At 43.8% G+C, this 23,356-nt stretch overlaps 1 protein-coding gene across 1 annotated transcript in view; it reads left to right on the forward strand.

The window, feature by feature from the left end:
- Positions 1–23,356, forward strand: part of TMEM260 (transmembrane protein 260) — a 107,649-nt gene that overhangs the window by 75,341 nt on the left and 8,952 nt on the right. Inside the window, exons 12-14 of the mRNA XM_030214535.1 lie at positions 5,319–5,467; positions 14,848–15,024; positions 16,979–17,032. Coding sequence (XP_030070395.1) covers positions 5,319–5,467; positions 14,848–15,024; positions 16,979–17,032 — 380 coding nt within the window. The remainder of the gene's footprint in view (positions 1–5,318; positions 5,468–14,847; positions 15,025–16,978; positions 17,033–23,356) is intronic.

Below are 23,356 nucleotides of genomic sequence, written 5' to 3' on the forward strand. Positions count from 1 at the left end.
ATGGTGTACAGCTGTCATTTAGAGGCATCTTTTCTGTTTTCTCCCAATTAACTTTATAACCAGAAACCTCTGAAAAGCTAGATATGAGAGCAAAAAGGGCTTTCAGGGATGACTGAGGGTTGGTGAGATATAACAGAATGTCATCCACATAAGCGGAAAGCTTGAACTCCTCCGAGCCGAGATGAATACCAGCAACATCAACTGACTGCCGGATGGCCACTAGGAGAGGCTCAAGGGCCAAATTAAATAGCAAGGGGGAGATGGGGCAACCCTGCCTAGTACCTCTATGCAGAACAAAAGAATCAGAGATGTCACCATTTGCCACTATATGAGCCGAAGGGTGAGCATAGAGTAGCTGTACCATACGCACATAAGTATCAGGGAAACCCAATTGCTTAAGCACTATAAATAGATATTTCCAGTCTACTCGGTCAAAGGCCTTTTCCGCATCTAGGGAAACAGACAGTATGGGATGATCCTGTGACCGAGCAAAATGTATTACATGACAGAGCAATCTGGTGTGGTCAGCACTAATCCGGGACTGAACAAAACCAGCCTGATCCCTGTGAATAAGAGACGGGATAAGACTCTCAATTCTACAGCACAAAATTTTGGCATAAATTTTATAGTCAGTATTTAACAATGAGATAGGCCTATAATTCTGCACCAGGGTGGCGTCTCTGCCGGGCTTAGGCAGCACTACTATGTTAGCATCCAAAAAGCGACCAGGAGTAGTAGATTGCAGCAGCACCTGAAAATAGGTCAACAAATGAAATGAGATGGTGGAAGAGAAGGCCTTATAACTGCATGCCGTACTTCGGTCCCATTTTTGGCACCATCAATTTCTATGGGGACAAACTTCAGTTTAGCACACTGCTGATTAGTGCAAGATTCGCTTATATGCATGGTTCAAGACCACTCTTCTGCAGGAAAGACTCAGCATAAGCACATGCATGGAATATGGAAGCCGATTGGTGTGTGACAAGCAGCGAGATTTCAAATTTACTGCCTCTTTAACTGCCACAGGCAGAATAAGCAAGAATGTTGTTAGGGCGTACACCGGGGTCGTCGTCGCGGCGGAACTGTAAGACTTTAACACTGGCTGAACGAATAGAAGTTCTTTAAAAAATTAGAAAACAAACAAAGTCAAGCATCTATTGCTAAAGAATATGGTGTCAATCCCAGTCAAATTTCAAGTATCTTGAAGCAGAAAGATCAGCTTCTGGAAAACTGGCAAAACAATACAAATCCACAATGGAAACGAAAACGGGCGGGAAAAGCTGAGGAGGTAGAAGATGCTCTTCTTTGGTGGTTTTCTTGAGTCAGGAGCAGACAGTTTCCTGTCAGTGGTCCACTGCTTATGGAGAAAGCTAACCAGCTAGCTGAAAGTCTTGGACTAACTGAATTCAAAGCCACTGTTGGATGGTTGGAAAGATGGAAGGAGAGGAACAGCATAAAATTCAAGAAACACATGGTGAGAAACAAGACGCTGATGACTTTGGTGCTGAAAATTGGGTTGTTTCAGTTCTTCCTACCATCTTGAACAAGTTTGCACCTCGTGACATTTTCAATGCTGACGAAAACGGTCTCTACTGGCGAGCGATTCCTGATGGAACACTTGCATTCAAACATGCCGAAACTACTGGAGGTAAAACATCGAAGGACCGACTGACAATCCTCCTTTGCTGCAATATGGATGGGAGTGAGAAGTTGGAACCACTCGTCATTGGAAAGAGCAAACAGCCCCGTTGCTTCAAGAAAGTTAAGTGACTTCCTGTGTCATACGAGGCTAACGCAAATTCATGGATGACTGGGGAAATTTGGAAGCAGTGACTAAAGAAGTTAGGCACTAGAATGCGGGCATAAAAGCGTCAGATTTTGCTGCTTTGTGATAATTGTGCTGCACACAGGGATGATGTCAGGCTGTCTAACGTCAAGGTGGTCTTCCTGCCACCAAACACTACCTCTCTGATCCAACCTATGGATCAGGGCATAATAGCCAATTTCAAACAACATTATCAGGCTCTTGTGCTACGTCGTCTGATGAGCATTATGGAAGACAAGACTGGCAAGGATAAACGTGCTGTTGAACTGGCTCGTAATTTATCACTGTTGGATTCCCTACATGTGCAGAAAGAAGCCTGGAATCATGTTACACAGACAACCATTGTGAACTGCTACAAGCGGGCAAGCTTTGTTAAGGATGTGGAGAGGGACGAAACAGATGCAGCTGCTGCAAACACATCAGATGAAGAGGTTATTGACATCCCAGCCAGTGTTACTGAAGAGGAGTTCCATCGCTACGTAGCTGTTGATTACGATCTACAAACAGCTGAAGACAGCACTGATGTCGAGATATGTGCCTATACGCAGTCAACAACGACTGATGATGGAAGGGGTATTGTTCATTTCTTAGATCGAAAGATGCGATGCATTGTTCATGAATTAGTTCGGGTCTGCTGGGTAGGCTTTCTGGAAGAAGTGAGTTTTGAGGTCTTTTCGAATTTTTAGATGGGTGTTCACAGTTCTAATGTTTCTAGGTAAAGCGTTCCAGAGCTGGGTGCAAATGTAGGAAAAGCTGGATGCATATGTTGATTTGTATTTTAGTCCTTTACAGTTTGGGTAATGCAGGTTTAGAAACATTCTTGATGATTCGATGATGTTTGTAGTTGGTAAGTCGATAAGTTTGGTCATGTAGGTTGGGGCCAGACCATGGATTATTTTGTGGACCAGAGTGCAAATTTTGATGGCTATTTGTTCCTTGACTGGTAGCCAGTGCAGTATTTTGCGTAGGGTTTAGCACTTTTGAATCTTGTCTTTCCAAAAATGAGTCTAGCTGCCGTGTTCTGCGTGGTCTGGAGTTTCCTTAAGATCTGTTCTTTGCATCCCGCTTATACGGCATTACAGTAGTCAACATGTGATAGTACCATTGTTTGAATTATGTTACGGAAAGTTTCCCTTGGGAAGAATTATCTGATCCGTTTGAGTTTCCACATTGCATGGAACATTTTCTTCGTAGTGGCAGAGGCTTGGCTCTCCAGGGTTAGGTTGGTGTCAATAGTAATTCCAAGGATCTTCAGTTTGTCCGATATTGGAAGAGTATGTTCCGGGGATTTTATGGATGAAGGGAGGTTTGTTTTGTGTTGAGAAGAGAGAATAAGGCAGTGAGTTTTTTCCTTGTTGAGTTTGAGTTTGAATGCCGATGCCCAGGCATCCATTAAGCTTAAACTAGTCTTTATTGCAACAGTGATTTTTGTTGGATTAGAGTTGAACATCATCCGCATACAGGAAAGGATTAAGATTATGCTTGTATAGGGCATGAGCAAGGGGTATCATCATCAGATTAAATAATATGGGTGAGAGAGGTGAACCCTGGGGTACTCCTCAATCGGTACTCCATGATGGTGATATGTTTGAGTTTGCTTTTACTTGATAAGATCTCGTGGTTAGGAAACCCTTGATCCATTTGAGTATATTCCCTCCTATGTCTATCTTGTCGAGTATTCTTAATAGTGTATAGTGGGCAACCATATTGAATACGCTTGACAAGTCGAATGGAGTATATTTTTACCTAATGCAATTTCTTTTTTGAACTTGGCTAGGAGAGTTACCAGGATGGTTTCCATACTGTGCAGAGATCTGAAGCCTGACTGTGATTCATGAAGGACTGAGAAATTGTCAATGTATTCAGTAAGTTGTTTAGCTACAATGCTTTCCATCAGTTTGGTTGTAAGTGGGATGGATGCTACAGGTCGGAAGTTGGTGATATCATTAGTTTTCTTTTTGGTGTCTTTTGGTAATGGTGTGAGTAGTATATTATTTATTTATTTCCTTTGTCTTTGTGGGAAAATGCCATGCTGGAACAAGAAGTTGAGGTGGGAGGTAATCTCAGTGATGAATCAAGCGGGGGGGGGGGGGGGGGGGGAATCATTAGATAATTGGAGCAGGTGTCTAATTGACAATAGGCTGTAGAGATCTTATTGGTTGCTAGTGCTATTGTTTCTTGTGTGATCTTGTCCAAGTTCGGTCGGCTGGGTATTCTGAGCGTGGGTTTAGCTCATTAAGGAAGGTAGTTGATCATTGGCTGCTTTATATTTGTCAGTGTCGTTCCCCCCCCCCCCCCCCCCCCACCACCATTTACTAAGGCACATTTGAGCTCCATAAACAGTCAATGTGCCATGTTAACATATCTCTGGGATTTGATGTAAAGGGTTGGGCAGTGCACCTTGGAGTTCATGCGTGTGATAATACATGTCAATGGCTAATGCATCAGATAACGCAGACAGTTGATTACACCTACAGAGTTGTAGCTAATTGCATTCAGAGTTCGTAGCCCATCATGGGCATGTGGTAGTGGCCATTTCTTTCTCCCAATTGCCTAGAATGCCCCAGCACTTAAAATGGAGGTTTTACAGCTCCCTTTTGCTGTTAGCAGTTGTTACCTACAAAACTTTAATGCAAGTTAGTAAATGGAGGCCTTTACATTCAAGAATCCTTGAAAAAGAAATCAGTCCATGTTATCATGCATAGGTTACTTTAGGGAGCTTAAGCAGGATTTACATTTGTAAATAGCAGTTATTTTACAAAGCCACTATTCATGTATGTTGATCCTCGGCACAAACATTATGGGTAGACCAGAAAAGTATGCCTATAGTTCCAATTTTACAGTGTCAGTACATGCATACTTCAAAAAATCTGCACATCTGCATTTATATCTGCTCTGAGGAGCTCCTGTCAGCTAACTGCTTGTTTGGACCTGGGATTTGATGCTTGCACACACAGGCTGTAAAATTGGTACCCATACAGGTATAAAATGCTGTTCACCCAGGATGTGCCGAAGCATGTTTATTTTCAAGTCTTCTTTTCCATATTTGACAAATATGTATGTCCTGACCTAGGCATTGGAGTTCCTACTAAAATGCCCTATAGAAAGTCATCTTATAATGTAGAAATCAAGAAATAATGCAGTTAAGTAGTGCATTTTGCAATGAAATCTGCCTACAGGTGGTGAACTTACAAAACAGATTGTCTAAGTAATTGCATTAGATAATGATTAACTGAAGAAAAATATGTTCTACTACTTTACTGATGGAATCAGAACATAATAGGTTTGATTTGAGAACTTGTTCACAAACTTGTTTGTGAACACATCTATTTATGTCAGTGTCGTATGTACAGATGTGTATTGATAATTTTAACATTTAGTGATTTAAACATTATCTTGACATTAAAATGTGTCAATTTAGCATTGTTATGATGGATTTAAAAAAATGTTGTAATCTGTGGCCCACTTTATTTTAAGCTTGCTTACTTTGCAGGTGATGACTTATGAGTGGTATTTGCCAAAAATATCAAAGCATTTTCCAGGCATCTACTTTCCAGCAAACAGATGGTATCCTGTGGAAGGGACACTTGCCGACGGAACTCGTACATTTAATCTTCAGCATTTTCTGAAAGTAAATAAACAGTAAGCATTTCTTTCACATGATATAGAGAGGCTTTTATAATGTATTAGTGTATCGGCTGTCAGTGCATGCAGAAGCCTGTTTAGAAGTCTAACTCTTAAAGCAGTGGGGAGATCATTTGCATAATTACATTGAACATTTGCAATGCAAATGCAAAGCATAGCTTAATGGATTTAAGATGTATTACTGCACAAAAAGGTGTACCACAGGATATGCTCAGGTGTCCTGCATTAACATTGAAATCTGCGCATGCTAACCATACACTAAAAAATGTTTCTAATATATTTTTTAGGGGGCATGTCATGAACATAGAGCAGGTGTTCTGTACTAACTACTTAGCATATATGCATTAGTGCACGCTAACTAACTGGCACACGGATTCTATATGAGCCCTTACTGCCTACAAAATGGATGGCAGTAAGTGCTCATTCTGTAATTTTTAAAAAATGGCCACACACTAATGGCAACATTAGTACTTGGCCATTAATGGTAAAAATAGAAAAAAGACATTTTTACAACTGAGGTAAAAATGGCCTTAGTGCATGGGAAAGACCTGTGTAAAGGTGCGCTAAGGTTACTTTTTACCGGTGCTTAATCAAAGGACCCTTAGACTACTATCTACCAGTTTTGTCAAAGGACAAAGATAATTATTTTGTTTTTCTCCAAAGTAATCGGTACATACATAAAATATTCATTGAAAAATCGGAGGAAGTGACCTCACTGCTTGGGAATAGACGTCTAGTAGCTAAACTCTGCTGGAACCGGTGTCAATGCATCTTAGATAGGCTTGCGCCTTTGCAACTTAAACCCTCCTTCCAACGCAAATCTACAGCCTGGTTCACTCCTGGCCTTAAAGCGCTCAAGCAACAAACTAGGCAACTGGAAAGGGCTTGGTATAAATCTAAAGACGCTCACACCTTGTCAGCTTGGAAGCTCTCTCTCCGCTCTTACAAATATGCCATTAAGCAGGCCAAAAGAGCTTTCTATCAGGAAAAAATTCAAAAAGCTATGTTGGACGCACGGAAACTTTATCGCCAACTGAATTCCTTACTTGACACTACTCCAGTTACTTCTCCAAGTGAGGGCATGCCATCCGCGATCCAGCTGGCTCACCATTTCCGGGACAAAATCCTTTTACTTCAGAGCGTGCTCCCTTCAAGCTCGTCCAGTGCTGCTGCCTTCCTTCAAAGTCTTGCACCTGCAAATGGCCCTTGCCCAGCTGATCGTCACTGGTCCGCTTTTGAGCCAGTCACCAAGGAGAGGGTCTCTCTGGCTCTTCGCAAATTTTCTCGTACGCACTGCAAGCTGGATTGCTGCCCTAACTTCTTGCTGCAATCCACGCTGGAATGTTTTGTTGAAGACTTCACATCCTATTTGAACCATATGATCCAACGCGGGCGCTTCCCTGTTGATCATGGCCATATTCTCCTGACGCCTATCCCGAAGGACCCGAAATGTGAGCCTAGTATTCTTAACAACTACCGTCCAGTTGCTACTATACCATTACTCGTCAAAACTATGGAAAGCTTGGTGAATTCTCAGCTTGCTGATTATTTGGACAAAGTTTCAATCCTTCACGCTTCCCAGTCTGGATTCCATCTTCACCACAGTACCGAGACGGTCCTAGTTACTCTCCTGTCCAACTTTAGGAAAGAGATGTCTTTTCGTAAAAATATTCTGCTTCTACAGTTTGATATGTCAAGTGCTTTTGACATGGTTGACCACAATCTCCTCCTCATGTTACTAGCTGAAAATGGTGTTGGTAATACCGTCTTGGATTGGTTCTGGGAATTTCTGTCTTGCCGATCCTATCGGGTCAAAGTCCAGTCCTCTTTTTCACCTTCCTGGAAATCTTGCTGTGGGGTTCCTCAAGGCTCACCCCTCTCGCCTACCTTGTTCAACATCATGCTGACGCCTCTATCTACGGCCCTTCACAACCGTGGCCTGAATCCCTACATTTATGCTAACGATGTAACCATCTACATCCCCTTTCGGTCTTCCATAGCCGATATCTCATTGGAAATTCAGGACATTCTCACCATCATGGACAACTGGGCTAACGCATTCAAGTTTAAACTTAATCAGGATAAAACACAGTGCCTCATCCTCTCCTTCCAGTTCAAGAAGTCCATACCAGTCACGGTTACTACGCAAAACTTCTCCATTCCTGTCGCTGCAAGTTTGAAACTCCTAGGAGTCATTCTGGATCCCCACTTGACTCTTGATCTACAAATCTCGTCCATCACGAAGCGAATGTTCCTGTCCATGAGGACCCTCAGGCTTATCAAGCAGTACCTGCCATTTGCCCTCTTCAGGTCACTTATTCACTCCCTCGTCTTGAGCCATTTCGATTATTGCAATGGTATTTACACCGGTTGTAAGGAGCATGCTGTTAAAAAAACTCCAGACAGCGCAGAACACAGCAGCAAGGCTGCTATTTGGCAAATCTCGATTTGAGGCAGCAACACCCCTTCGTGAGAAACTCCACTGGCTCCCGATCAAGGAGCGGATTGAGTTCAAAGTCTGTGCCCTTACACACAAGATCATACATGGGGACGCTCCTGCCTACATGTACAATCTGGTCGACCTCCCACCCAGGATTGCCGTGCAGTCATCCCGCACCTACCTCAACCTCCGCTTCCCTACCTGCAGGAACGTACGATACAAGCTGCTCTTTGCCTCTTCATTTTCCTACCATTGCCCCTGTTATTGGAATGCTCTCCCGTCAGCGTTAAAAGCGACCACTGATCACAGCATATTCAAGAAATCCCTGAAGACCTACCTATGTGATTGTTCATTCTCCTCAGCAGCTTAATCCTTGCATCTCCGTCTTCCATTCCCCTTCAGTTTCCCCTCCCTCCCCTTCTCTACCTTTTTTCCCCCTTCCCTTCAGCTTTGCACTACTGTTGTTATGATGTACCTTCGCCTGTATTGTACGCCACATAGAGCCCGCCTTGGTGGGAATTATGTGGGATATAAATGTTCACAATAAATAAATAAATTAAGCTTACCTACTCCCTTAAAGCGATTTTCTTTGCTTCTTTTTGCCCTTTGTGAAAACAAACCATGTCCACCCACAAAAGGCTGGAGAAGTATAAATTTACTGGCGCTCGAGGTAACAAAGCACAAACCATGTCTCAAAACACAAGGGCCCGCAACAAAATGGCTGCTATGAACTCTGAATTGGAAGAAGAGATCCGTGATGATGTGACACTCAGTGATGGCAGGCTGTCAGCCAGCAAAGTAGCAGCATGTTTTTCTGAATTAAAATCGGACATCCAGACAGTGCAGGCTAATATTAAAATAGCAGTAGTCAAGCTGCATTTGGAAGTTTGTGATATTGGCAACCACACTGAGTAGGCAGAGGAGAAATTGGAAGGAACGGACACCTCACTGCGCACATTGGAGAAAGAATTACAGAGGGAAAAAACGCTATGACAGGAATTGCAGGCGGCTATGGAGGATCTTGAAAACCTTTCAAGGCGCTGCAATCTGCTTTTTAAAGGCATACCAGAGTTGGAAAAATATTGAAATAGCCAACAGGTGATTCAAGATATTTGTGACATGATTCTTAAAGACAGAAGTCTGGCGGCACAAAGGTATTCACATTCAAGGTTAAAATAAACCGGGCCCATCGTGGACTGGGGCTTCAGAAAGAAGCAGCCCCTTGTTATATTATCGCATGTTTCCATAATTGTGCCACGAAAGAATTGATGTTGAAGAGAACACGTTCATTCAGCGAGATCAAGTGGGTTAACTGTTCGATCACAATTTTCTAAGACTTAGAAAATAAGATGTGTTCATAAACAAGAAGAGATATGCATGAGGCCACTAAATACTAATATCGCTGGCTACACCCATTTGGCCTATCGATCACAGTGGGGAAGCAATCACGCAGGATGCAGACACTAAAGGAGGCATGGCATGCACTATCAGAATTGGGATGTACAGATTCCCCTAAGCCACAAAGGGGTGAACAACAGCTGTGCAACTCCTGGCAGAAAGTGCATTCTGCTTAGGGTAGTCCTGTAAAACACACTTCTGCTACAAATTCGTTTCCACCATGATGGACATTTATGCTATTTCTACTTCTTTTTTTCCCCATTTTTATAAACATGTAATGTCTGTCTTCTGGGTGGAGTGGATGGAATAGTTGTTGGAATGAGTGGGATGTATGGAAGTGAAGAAAAATATGTGTACAGATGGGAACAGTTTAGCTTTTGTATTGAGTGAAGAAATTAGGGTATTCATTAACTTCTGGAGGGGGGTATGGTATCTGTTTTTTATCTGAATGCATTCACCTGGCAATGGCTCTCTTCCTCCTTGCGGGACAGGGTCAGTCGGGTGTATTGAGGGGGGGCGGGTGAAGGGGATGAGGGAGATAAGAAAAATATAGGCATGCGGGTGGGCTCTTGGAATGTGAATGGAATGAATGGTCCAGGGAAACGCAGCATTATTTTTTGAGAATTACTGCGTTTAAAATGGGATGTGGTCATGCTCCAGGAGACACACATCTGGAAGCTTGACCAATATCTTTTGCTTCATAAAGCTTACAGTGAATGTTTTGCACACTTTGACACATTGGAGTGTAAGAAAGGTGGGGCTGCAATCTATATCCAAGCAGGCGTAACTCCTATAGGTTATGAATACTTACAGATTGTTTAATAGAGTTCAGCTCATTATTTGGGAATATATAGAGACCATTTAGGGAGATGAATAGCTGTTAAAGGTCGAGTAGGGGGCACATATGTTGTTTTGGTCAATTTATTGCCCCCAGCGTGGGACAGGGGACGTTTTATCATACAATACAGGAGGCTCTCTGACTTTGTACAGGGAACTGTGCTATTAGGAGGGGATTTCAGTCTACCACCAGGGGCTTCCCTTAACCACTCAAAGGGGGGCACGATGGCGAGCTCTGCTCACTGGAAACAACTTTTGGAATTGGTAAAAATATTTGACCTTTTAGATGTGTGGAGACTTCAGCATCCAGGCCAGCAAACCTACTCATTTTGTTCCCACTTCCTAGAACAGCTACACACATATAGATATGCTTTGGTGTAGTAGACAGTTATGGGGCCAGGTGCTAGATTACCATATTGAAAGTATTCATGTGTCTGATCACGCATCTGTATGGTTGGCCTTGAGAGACTTGGATGCAGAGAAACACCAGACCTTCTGGAGACAATGAAAGCCTATTGGGGGATAAAATCATCAGTGATGATATTCGGGAGGTTATTCACCAGAACTTAGATAATAATGATCATGGTTTAGTCTCCGTTGGCACACTTTGGGATGCCCTGAAAGCTGTGGTCTGGGGCCATTTGCTGAAATGGGGAGCACGTAAGAAATGTCGTAGGGAACAATGCAAATTAGAACTAGACCGGTGGATTTAGAGAGACATTTGCTTCACACCTCTCCTGAAATATGGGCTCAATTAAAACAGTGTCGTGCAGAATTGCAAAGGTAGAGGAAGTAGATTTTATGAGACACCTTTTGAAGCAAAAATGTTTTGAATTTGGGAATAAATCTGGCAGAATGTTGGCCTGATATTTAAGGAAGCGAACAATGAGCACTACGATTTCTAAGCTTAAGGGTCCCAAAGGTGTATCCCGTTACACAGATAGAGAGATTCAAAAAACTTTTATTCAATATTATTCCCAGATGTAAAGTTCTGAGGGTCATGGTTATCTGGATCAGGTGAGCTTACCTCAACTATCTGATGATCATTGAGCCTTTTTTGGAGCAACCCTTCTCTCTTATGGTTGTCCAGAGGGTTATTAAGAATTTAGCGGGGGGGGAGCGCCAGGCTTAGATGGCTTTATTGCAAAATTTTATAAGGTTTTCTGTGGAGAAGTTTATCCTTTGCTTCTCCGACTGGGCAATACCAGTCTCCAGGGGGGAAATTGGCTGAAAGTATGTGGGAGGCAGGAATTTTGCTGCTGTTAAAACCTTGGTGGGCTCCAACAGTCTGTGGTTCTTATAGACCGATTTTGCTGCTTAACGTTGATGTGAAGATCTTGTCTAAGGTTATGGCTGAGAGGTTGGGTAGTGTTCTCCCTCAATTGATACATCCGGACCAATATGGCTTTGTTGCCCATAGGCAGGTAGCGGATAATATTTGCCGTACATTGAATATTTTATGGGCGGTCCATTCCCAGGACCAATCTGTGGCCTTCTTAGCCACTGATGCTGAGAAGGCCTTTGATAGGGTCAGTTGGTCCTTTCTGTGGCAGGTCTTATCGGTCGTGGGGTTTGGTCCTCAGTTTATAGGATGACTGCAACAACTATATGAGCGTCCAACGGCACAACTTCGGATTAATGGTGGATACTCTGATCCCTTCCTAATTGAGCAGGGCAGTAGGCAGGGCTGTCCTTTGTCTCCCCTTCTTTTTGCATTCTCGATAGAACCTTTTGCTCAAAGGATACGCTGTTTAAATTATATTTGTGGGGTTTGCCTTGGGGAGATACTCATAAAATGGTGCTTTTTGCAGATGATCTCTTGTTCTATTTAGGTTCCCCTGGGTTGACTTTGCCCATGTTGTTGAGGGGACTGTGGATTTATGGAGAGTTGTTGGTCTTTAAGATCAACTATGATAAATCTAAGCTAATGGGCATTACTACATCCTCCACTGAAGAGATCCAACTACAACATGGTTTCCCTTTTTGTTGGGCAGATGGCAGTTTCAAATACTTAGGAATTCTGATCCCATGGGATTATACACAGATATGTACATTGAATAACCCATCCTTATTTCAACAGAGTCAGTGTGATCTACACCAGTGGTGTGGAGGATGGCTATCTTGGTGGGGCCACATTGCAGCCATCAAGATGAATATACTTCCTCATTTATTGTTTCTTTTTCAGACCCTACCAGTGAATGTTCCCAGGGCTGACATTGGTTTTATAGAGTGAGCTTTTGGCATTCATGTGGAGGGGTCATCCTTTCCGGCTGCATAGAAGAATACTGTGGAGGGGGGTCCTTAACCTTCTTTGGTGTTATTGGGCTTGCCAGTTGAAATTAATATTGGTTTGGGAGAAAGGTGGGCAGTCAGCAATGGTCAGACTGGAGCAATATGGGATAACTGAGATTGTCTTAAGAGAGAGCATCTAGGCTTCCTATTCTCCCAAGGCATATCAGAAATGTACACAAAATCCATGGGTGTTTCATCTATTACATTTATGGAGCTTTCTTAAGTCATGGTTGAGCCGGGGACGACGCTCCTCTTTCCTAGCCTACATTGGGGGCCGAACCTGTTTTTTCAGTTGATCAAGGGAATCCTATCTTACAGAAATGGGCAGACCTAGTTTTGCTCTGATTTAGAGATTTATTGGATGTGGGGGACCTCCTCTCATTCTCTGCCTTACAAGAAAAATATGCTATCCCTGTTAAGGATTATTTCACTTACTTACAGGTCAAACATTATATGATACAACAGGGCTGGTTGAAGGAAGATCTGAATGAGACTGAATATTTTGAAAATACATGGACAGGTCTGGAGAAGTTCAGAAGGATCATTACAATTCTTTATCGCTTTCTCAGGGGGACAGAATTTCAGAAATATGCTTTTATGGTGTCATGGGAGCGGGATTTGCAAGGAGAGTTGAGTGAATGGCATGCAATTTGCTTGGAAGTTAAGAAACATTCTCCTTATGTTTTATTGAAAGAAAATACATGTAAGATGCTCACTCACTGGTATTATACTCCAGAGAAGATTTACAAAATATTTCCCACTGTTCTGGATATTTGTTGGCGCTATGGAATTGAGAAAGGGACCTTTTTAAACATTTGGTGGCAATGTCCACATATTCGAGACTGTGACAAAGTCAATCTCCACAGCAGTGGGACAGGTTTTTCTTTTTGATCCTAAGTGGTGCCTTTTGGGCTTGGGTAACAGGAGGGTTCTTAAATAGCAACGCCGTGTGAAGCGGATGTGCCTGGCTGCTGCCAAATTTGTAATTGCCACACATTGGCAGCGTTCAGGTGGTCCCACTCCGCTTTATTGGGGGTTAAAATTACAACTTCTTGGGGAAATGGAGCGTATGACACTTGGGACAGTTCGATTCAGAGGATGAAGAATAGACCCCCTTGGATAATTTGCTACAAGTCTTACAATCCCTTTCTTAGATGAAATGGGGAGGGGGTTAATGTAGGGGAGCTATCATGGGTGGAACACAGTAAGCATAGGGCAATTGATATATACCTGGGTTTTGAGTATTCTATTTGCATGTAAGGGAGATATATTTTGATAGGAGTGGGGGGAGGGTACAAGGTTGGGTGGGAGGGAGGGCTTTGTATTTTGAGAAATGGTATGTTTATCTTTTCTTACTATATGTTAATGCCTTGTGAGGTGTCAGTGTTGCATGGTACTTTGTTTCACTTTTACTGTTCTACAATAAAAATATTGTTATAAAATAATATACATTTATTGAAAAATCTATAGGTGTTAATATTGTCAACAAAGTGACAATACAATACAGTGAAAACTGTGTAATAGTATGTTGGGCAAATGAACTTTTCAAATGGGCCTAAACATTCCTATCAGAAATGCTCTCAACGTTGTGATAACTAAATATGTGGCCTATTAACTCATCCAACCCGGCCTGCAGTAGAGGGGCCCAGTTGCCCTGAACCAACATTGCAACATACCCAGATGAGCCCTTGTGGGGGGAGGGAGGTTTAGAAGATAAAGGGAGGGTAGAGGTCATAGAAGCCTTGAACCAACATTGCAACATACCCAGATGAGCCCTTGTTGGGGGGGGGGGGGGGGGTTGGAAGATGGAGGGAGGGTTAGAGATCAGGGAAACCTTGAACCAACATTGCAACACACCTAGATGAGTCCTATGGGATGGGGGAGGGTAGAAATCAGAGAAGTGGGTTTTCATGTGAAGGAGCAGGACTTGGAGGTCAGTCGAGCAAGGCATGGATGTCTAGGGGTTCGGGAAGGGGTTGTAATGGCGAGCAGTGAGGATTGGACATTTGGTGAGGGCATGTGGGAAAATGTCAGAGGAGATGCAGCACCGAGGCTGTATTTATTTATTTTGGTGGACCCCTCATCCATGTTACTTGAAGTGGCAGATACTAAGGGAGCTAAATGGAGGGCAAATGTTGGGCACGCCCCCTACATTTACTACACCAGCTTTGCACTTCACATGCTATAGTTAGGGCAGCTAACACGCTAGAAGTACAGAATCTTACCGCATTTTAGTAAAAAGGCCCCTATATTATATATATGAGAATAGTGTGCATAAAAGTTGTTTGCTATAAGTAAAATGTAATATCTAGAAGAACTTTGTGCCAGTTCAAACTGCTCAGTAGTTTCTGATGAGCAGGTTAAAAATGAATTTCAATGAACATAAAATTTCATTTGTTTTTTTTTTCAGCAAAGAAACGTTTGTGTGTATAGGACTTGAGGAAGGTGACCCTTCCTGGAAAGAGAGCTATTTGCTGTGGCCCTGGGGAGTTTGTGATAAACTTGTTCCTTCCAACAGTGTGTTTAATGCTGAGAAATGGATAAATCTAACATCAACCATGTACAACTGGACTGAAGAATATGGAAGGTGTGAGCTGAGGTTTACTTAATTACTCTGTATTCTTAAAAGCGTCTCTAGAGACTGAGTGTCCTTTTCTTGGTGGAAAGTGTGGCTTTCTTTTCTTATGAAATTGTAGAGTTAATACTATAGCAGAGAAAGATGCAATAATAGATGGTAAGCACCATTTTACATAGAATGTCAAGGTAGGATTTGGAATATCCAAGTCCAGTTCTTTACTGTTTCCCCCAGTATATGATACAAAAGATTCTGCTGAACATGGAGCCTTTTGTAAAATATGTATAAGAACACTGGCAAATACATGTGTATTGGTGGCACTTCCAGTGTGAGCAGCCTTTCAGAAAAAATACATCAGAAATAGAGCAGCATCACTTGCGGCTTTACATGTGTAAGCGCTGATAACTACACTTGCATTACGTCCCACAGATCAATCCAGAGAGTTGCGGGTTATGTCTATCTACCAGCAGATGGAGGTAGAGAGAACAGAGCTCTACCATATAGAATACTGTGCAGCAGTCTGTCTCTTATTATTCTCTCTGTCTCAGAAGATAGGTAGACATATCCTGTACAGCAATCTAGTGCTAGCTCCTGACCTGTCTCATGAATTCAGTTGCACTTTGGAGGTTTAGAGTGTGTCCTTTGTGGATCTGGTGTACACCTGGTGGTGTCAGATCCCTCCGCACCCCTTCCCCCTTCTGCTTGAGAGGGCAAAACATGGCCGTGTCAGGCTTTTAACTATCTATTTATTTATTGTTTTAGTGGTGAATAAACTGGACATTTTTGCAATATATTTTTTGCGATCTGCTCTGTTTTTATTCCATCTTTGCCAGTGCTTCCATGTGTATGTGATGGATTTCCCAAAGCTGTATGTACAAAAGGAACGAATTTAAGAAATTGGAGGAAATACCTGTTTTTAATGAATTATTTGAGGTAGTGTTAGCACAGTTACTCCCTCAATCACTGGTGGAGGTTCCAGGTCCAAACCAGTAAGTTGCTAGCACTTGCATGTGCCTCAGGGCAGGTGCAAAATCCGATGCAGGAATTTAAAAAAAAAAAATGTGTGTGTTCTCTCCAGAACCATGCACCCTGGAAATCTCTGCTACTTGGAGCCATCTACATATGGGTATAGCAGTTTTCATACAGTCTGTATGTTTAAATGATGCTAATTCCACATGTAGAGTGATTTCTATTATAAAGCAATAGTATATAACAGGTATAGAAAAAGCAGCTATGCCTGCAATTTGCAAGTTTATTTATAGTCCTGTGTTAAAGATAACTGGAGATACAGGAGCCCTTTTACTAAAGCCTAGTGTGCGCTAACGGAGAGTAGTATGTGCTAAATACCATGTGGCTTATAGGTATAAAATAGGATGTGCTGTATTTACCCCCGGATTATGTGCCAAGAGATCCTCGCCGAAATCTAGGCGTATTCTATAACAACACGCGTAACTTAATTGGCTTTAACCAGCTAATTTGTTGATAACAGCACTTAAGCAATAATGAGCACTAATTGGCAATAATTAGAATTTACGCGCATAACTGGCTAAGCATATTCTGTAATGACCTGCACCTAAATTATAATGTGCGCAGTTCAAAAGGGTCATGGCTATGGGCAAGGAAATGGGCGTTTCGTGGGCATTCCAAAATTTACACTTGCAGTTACAGAAATCTACGTGCAGAGACTTAGGCCACATTCTCATTGGCTTAAATGGATGTGTGTTGTTTTAAGCTCTAGGATTTCCACTTAAGTGAATTCTATATATTGTGCCTAAATCTAGGTGCCGCTTGTAGAATACACTTAGGCAGAAATCTTTACTGCGTGGATTTTTTAGGCGCTACATATAGAATCTGGCCCTTAGCGTACACTAATGTTTACTAGCATGTGCTAAGCTTTATCAAAAGGGCCCTATAGTTTGTATACAGTGTTTAAAATATTTGATAAGGCATATTTTTTTTTTATTAGGTTTGATCTTTCTTCATGGGAGGCTGTTGCGAATGAAGAAATGTGGCAAGCAAGGTGAAAATTTTTTCATCCTATTCTGTGTATGACTAGCATGTATACAAAAAAGATATACATCTGGTTAATTGTGGTCTAAAGAGAAGATTATTCTAACATGAAATTAATACAAAATAGACATCAGGGAAAATATTCATTGTGAATTTGTTTTTATGTACATTTGATTGTACAGTTACCTATACGGTAGCACTTTCTCGATGACCCAGGAAACATCAGCTGGTGCAGTTTTTAAATGTGATCTTAAAATCCTTGTACTTGAAAAGGCTCGTTAAAAAACATGAATTTACATTTATAGGATACATTGTACAGTATAAGTTATCATATTTATCTTAGCTATTTGTCCAGGAACACTCTTTTCCAATAAATAAAAAAAAACACAAAAAAACAGACAGTACAAAGAAGTGTGCTCGTCAGAGGACCTATTACACTTTTGGCATGATAGCCAACTATTCATTATTCATATAGGGGCCTATTTACTGAACCTTGCTAACTGTTAACATGGCAGTTAGCATGCTAATAGTTAACGCAGGGGTCCTTTTACTAAGGTGCGCTGAAAAGTGGCCTGCGCTAGTGTGGGTGTGTGTTTTGGCCTCATGCAGATCCATTTTTCAGGTCACCTGTAAAAAATGCCTTTTTTGGGGCCGAAAATGGATGTGTGGCAAAATGAAAATCAGCGCACGTCCATTTTGGGTCTGAGACATTACCCCCACCCATTCACTTAGCGGTAAGGTCTCACGCGTTAACTGGACGGTAATGGTCAGCACGCGTTCAAATGCTGATTACCGCTCTCGCGACGGAAAATAAAAATATTTTCTGGCGCACATAGTGGACACGCGTAAAAAATGAAATTACCGCCCGGGCTATGCGGTTGCTGGGCAGTAATTCCAAATTGACGCCCGTTGGGCACGTGTAGGCACCTACGTGGCTTAGTAAAAGGGCCCCTCAGTGCTTTAGTAGCTTGTGCACACTAATTTCCACGTTAACAACCTAAAGTGGGAGGGGATAACAAATGCAGCTTAGGGTTACTTTTCATTCACTGTTAATACGGCAGGTAACATGGCACCGTTAACATCGCCTAAATATGTGCAGCTGACTCTATTGCGTCATCTGTTATTCAGTTAATGTGCCATAAAGAAATTTTCTCTGCATTAATGTCACAGATTGGTCCCTCAAGCCTTGCTGTCTGGGTTAGGAATTCAGCAATAATTTTGCCTTCCATCAATAAGGCAGGATACTGATGTACCATTTATATTCTTTATTTGTAACGTTTATATCAGCTGCTTCACTATGAACTTCTAATTGGCAACTTGTATATCCGGCATACAGCCTTTTTGCACAACTTGATCCAAAGTGCAATTACAAACGATAAAATCAGTAGGCCCAGCTCTTCTGACTGTCCATGGTCCACACTACAGCCTATAGGCTTTAAACACCAAATTCATGTTAACTTCTTCAACAAACTTACAGCTGCCTTGTCAGTCTTTCCACAATAAGTACATAAGCCCAGTATCCTGTTTCCAACAGTGGAAGGGGTCTAAAAGAGTAAATAGATTCTATGCTGCTTATCCTCAATGTTGTTCTAATCATGAAGTTATTTTCCCCGGGCCCTTGGCCAGTAACCATCCCAACCCTTATTGAATGGCAACACTCTAAACAAGGGTGCGTTTTTAATGGCACTGCAGTTACTTATTCCAGCTTCTCTGTCTGCTCTTTCACATAGGCTGTGTGCCCGACTATTGTACACACCAGATGAATGCTTTACTATGGCTTCTACTCAGGTGCTTGTACAGCCCTCTTTTTAACTTCCCAAATCTCTGACAATTCCTTAATAACATGACAACATTGTTTTCCAATAAGCTTCTACCTGTCTTCAGGGGTCTGAGAACTAAGACTCGCTACCTTCCACCTCTCTGTGTTTCCCTCCTGAAACCGTCCTGTGTTTTGGCAGCTGTGTGGCTCTTGGACTTTTCTGCTTCAGTGTGAAACAGTCTGGCATTTCATTAGTTTCCACCAGCAGTCCCCTAATTGAATGCAGGACCTCAGTTATCTTCTCCCAAGTTTTGAGCTCTTACTGCTTTTTTACTACATCTCCCAGAGTTCCTCTCAAATTTGAGCACAGTTCCTGTCAGTTCATGACTCTCAGGAACTGTATTTCCCAGCATTTCCGTTAACTCACTTTCTGTCACAGCTCTTTTATATCCTCTGGAGCTCCTACTAGTGCCAAATTGATGTATAATCAGTGACGTACTGAACAGCAAATTGTTTAGAATATCCCTGGTAATACATGCATTCATTTTTAATTTAATTTAAAATAAATATTTATATTCTGCTTAAACTGTGAGTTCAAGACATATTACAATAACAATTTGTACAAGTCACAATCATACATTGCTTAAAATACAAAAAATGAGTGAACTTCTTACAATCATCCATAAAACAGATGGAAAAACAATAGCTCTCACCTTTGACAAACTTAAAAAAATATAGGGGCCTTTTCACTAAGCTGTGCTAATAAATGGGCTTACACTTAGCATAAGAACATAAGAATAGCCATACTGGGTCAGATTAATGGTCCATCTAGCCCAGTATCTTGTTTCCAACAGTGGCCAATCCAGGTCACAAATATCTGGCAGAAACCCAGAAGGACTTTCCCGTGCACTAATCCTATTTCTAGCATGGCTCGTAAAATAGGCATTTTTCCATTTGTTGAATTTCTGGCTGTGTGCTGTTACTACTACTACTACTACTTAACATTTCTAGAGCGCTACTAGGGTTACGCAGCGCTGTACAATTTAACAAAGAGAGACAGTCCCTGCTCAAAGAGCTTACAATCTAATAGACAAGTGAACGGTCGGTCCGATAGGGGCAGTCAAATTGGGGCATTCTGGATTCACTGAACGGTAAGGGTTAGGTGCCGAACGCAGCATTGAAGAGGTGGGCTTTAAGCAAAGACTTGAAGACGGGCAGGGAGGGGGCTTGGCGTAAGGGTTCAGGAAGGTTGTTCCAAGCATAGGGTGAGGCGAGGCAGAATGAGCGGAGCCTGGAGTTGGCGATGGTGGAGAAGGGTACTGAGAGGAGGGATTTATCCTGTGAACGGAGGTTACGGGCGGGAACGTAAGGGGAGATGAGGGTAGAGAGGTAGTGAGGGGCAGCAGACTGAGTGCATTTGTAGGTAAGAAGGAGAAGCTTGAATTCAATGCGGTATCTGATCGGAAGCCAGTGAAGTGACCTGAGGAGAGGGGTGATATGAGTATATCGGTTCTGGCGGAATATGAGACGTGCAGCAGAGTTCTGAACAGACTGAAGGGGGGATAGATGGCTAAGTGGGAGGCCGGTGAGGAGTAAGTTGCAGTAGTCCAGGCGAGAGGTAATGAGAGCGTGGACGAGAGTTCGGGTGGTGTGTTCAGAGAGGAAAGGGCGAATTTTGCTGATGTTAAAGAGGAAGAAGCGACAGGTCTTGGCTATCTGCTGGATATGCGCAGAGAAGGAGAGAGAGGAGTCAAAGATGACTCCGAGGTTGCGGGCAGATGAGACGGGGAGGATGAGGGTGTTATCAACTGAGATAGAAAGTGGAGGAAGAGGAGAAGTGGGTTTTGGTGGAAAGACGATAAGCTCGGTCTTGGACATGTTCAGTTTCAGGTGGCGGTTGGACATCCAGGCAGCAATGTCGGATAAGCAGGCCGATACCTTTGCCTGGGTCTCCGCGGTGATGTCTGGTGTGGAGAGATACAGTTGGGTGTCATCAGCATAGAGATGATACTGGAAACCATGAGATGAGATCAGGGAGCCCAGGGAAGAGGTGTAGATTGAGAAGAGAAGGGGTCCAAGGACCGATCCCTGGGGAACACCAACAGATAAGGGGATGGGGGTGGAGGAAGATCCATGAGAGTGAACTTTGAAGGTGCGGTGGGAGAGATAGGAGGAGAACCAGGAGAGGACAGAGCCCTGGAACCCAAATGAGGACAGTGTGGCAAGAAGTAAGTCATGATTGACAGTGTCAAAAGCGGCGGATAGATCCAGGAGGATGAGGATGGAGTAGTGGCCTCTGGATTTGGCAAGGAACAGGTCATTACAGACTTTAGAAAGTGCTGTTTCTGTCGAGTGAAGAGGGCGAAAACCGGATTGAAGCGGGTCAAGGATGGCATGAGAGGAGAGAAAATCAAGGCAGCGGCTGTGGACTGCGCGCTCAAGTGTCTTGGAGAGGAAGGGTAGGAGGGAGATGGGGCGGTAGTTGGAGGGACAGGTAGGGTCTAGTGATGGTTTTTTGAGGAGTGGCGTGACTACAGCATGCTTGAAGGTGTTGGGGACAGTTGCAGTGGAGAGAGAGAGGTTGAGGATATGACAGATGGAGGGGGTGATAGTAGGAGAGATGGTGTTAAGTAAGTTGGTGGGGATGGGATCAGAGGAACAAGTGGTGCATTTTGAGGAGGAAAGAAGGCGGGCGGTTTCCTCCTCGGAGATATCAGGAAAGGAGGAGAAGGAGGTCTGGGTTGGTTGGTTGAGGCGTGTGGCCGTTTAAAAGAATGAATGCAAGAGGACTTACCGCCTCCTATTTAGGAAACGCTAAGAGCGCCCATGTTGCCGGTGTTGTTCAGTTATCGAGCACTAATATCAGCACAGTAGAATAGCGTTTCTATGCTCCTGACATGCCCCTCCAAAAAAAAAAAAAACCCCACTTAGTTGCACGCAAGCAGCAAAACACAGAACACTTGAGCATGTCCGATGTTAAGGCATTTTTCTCCGAGGACAAGCAGGCTGCTTGTTCTCACTGATGGGAGACGTCCACGGCAGCCCCCTCCAATCGGAAACTTCACTAGCAAAGGCCTTTGCTAGCCCTCGCGCGCCGATGCGCACCGCGAATGCGCGGCCCTCTTCCCGCCCGAACCGGCTCGTGTTCGTCAGTCTTCTTTTGTCCGCGCTCGGGACGGTCGTGTTTTGACGCCGTTTCGTGTCCCTCAAGTTGACCTCGCGCGTCTTCGCGATTTTTGCTAAAAAAAAAAGAGACCGCTCCGGTCTTTACCCCTTTCCCGTGTTTCCAGCTTTTCCCCGCGTATGTTTCCTTTTGGTTTCGGGACCGGCCTATTTGGCCTTGGTACGGGTTTTTTCTCCCTTCTTTTTGGTGCCTTTCGTCATCATCGCGAATTTTGATTTCGCCGGCGTGATTTTTCCGCCCATGTCATCGAAGTCTTCCAGCGGCTTCAAGAAGTGCACCCAGTGCGCCCGGATAATCTCGCTCACTGATAGGCACGCTTCGTGTCTTCAGTGTCTGGGGGCTGGGCACCGCCCGCAGGCCTGCAGTCTTTGTGCTCTTTTGAAAAAGAGGACTCAGGTAGCGAGATTGGCCCAGTGGAACGCGTTATTCTTGGGCTCTTCGACGACAACAGCACGGGCATCGAGTGCATCGACGTCGACAGCATCGAAGTCTTCGGCATCAGCATCGACTGCATCGAGGCTTCTACCTCCTGCATCGTCGGTACCGAGACATCGAAAGGCTGCGTCGACGCCGATGGTACCGGGACCTCCGCTATTGCTGATGTCGTCGGACGGTGGTGCTTCATCTGGAGTGCAGGTGAGGGCTGTCCATTCCCCTGCTGGTGGCGGTGAGCCTTCGGGTGCGTCTCCCCCTGCCCTGAGGGCTCCTGCGGTACAGCCCCCCCGAGATCGACCTTCTTCGGCCTCGGCCCCGAGGAAGCGACGGTTGGATTCTACGTCCTCGTCGGTACCGGGAAGCTCCGGTGACATGCTTCGCTTGAAGAAGTCAAAGAAGCATCGTCACCGGTCTCCTTCCCGTCTCGGTACCGAGAGATCTGGGTCGCCGAGGCTACGGCCACCTCCCAGGCAGACTCCCCGACAACGTCGGCGGAGGGAGCTTCGCCGGTGCTGGCGAGGGATTCCACCTCTCGACGCTTGTACCGTAGCCGTGTTTCCACGGAGTCGAGTCGGGCACGGCTTCAGACGCAGGTTCGTGAACTTGTGTCTGATACCGAGGGTGAGGCCTCGTGGGAGGAGGAGGAGGACATCAGATATTTCTCTGACAAGGAGTCTGATGGCCTTCCTTCTGACCCCAGTCCCTCCCCTGAAAGGCAGCTTTCTCCTCCCGAGAGTCTGTCTTTCGCAGCCTTTGTCCGGGAGATGTCTACGGCCATCCCCTTCCCGGTGATTGTGGAGGATGAGCCCAGGGCTGAAATGTTTGAGCTCTTGGACTATCCTTCTCCACCTAAGGAAGCGTCCACAGTACCCATGCATCATGTCCTAAAAAAGACATTGCTGGCGAACTGGACCAAGCCATTAACTAATCCCCACATTCCCAAGAAGATCGAATCC

Source organism: Microcaecilia unicolor, chromosome 9 (genome assembly GCF_901765095.1).
Source record: "Microcaecilia unicolor chromosome 9, aMicUni1.1, whole genome shotgun sequence".
NCBI lineage: Eukaryota > Metazoa > Chordata > Amphibia > Gymnophiona > Siphonopidae > Microcaecilia > Microcaecilia unicolor.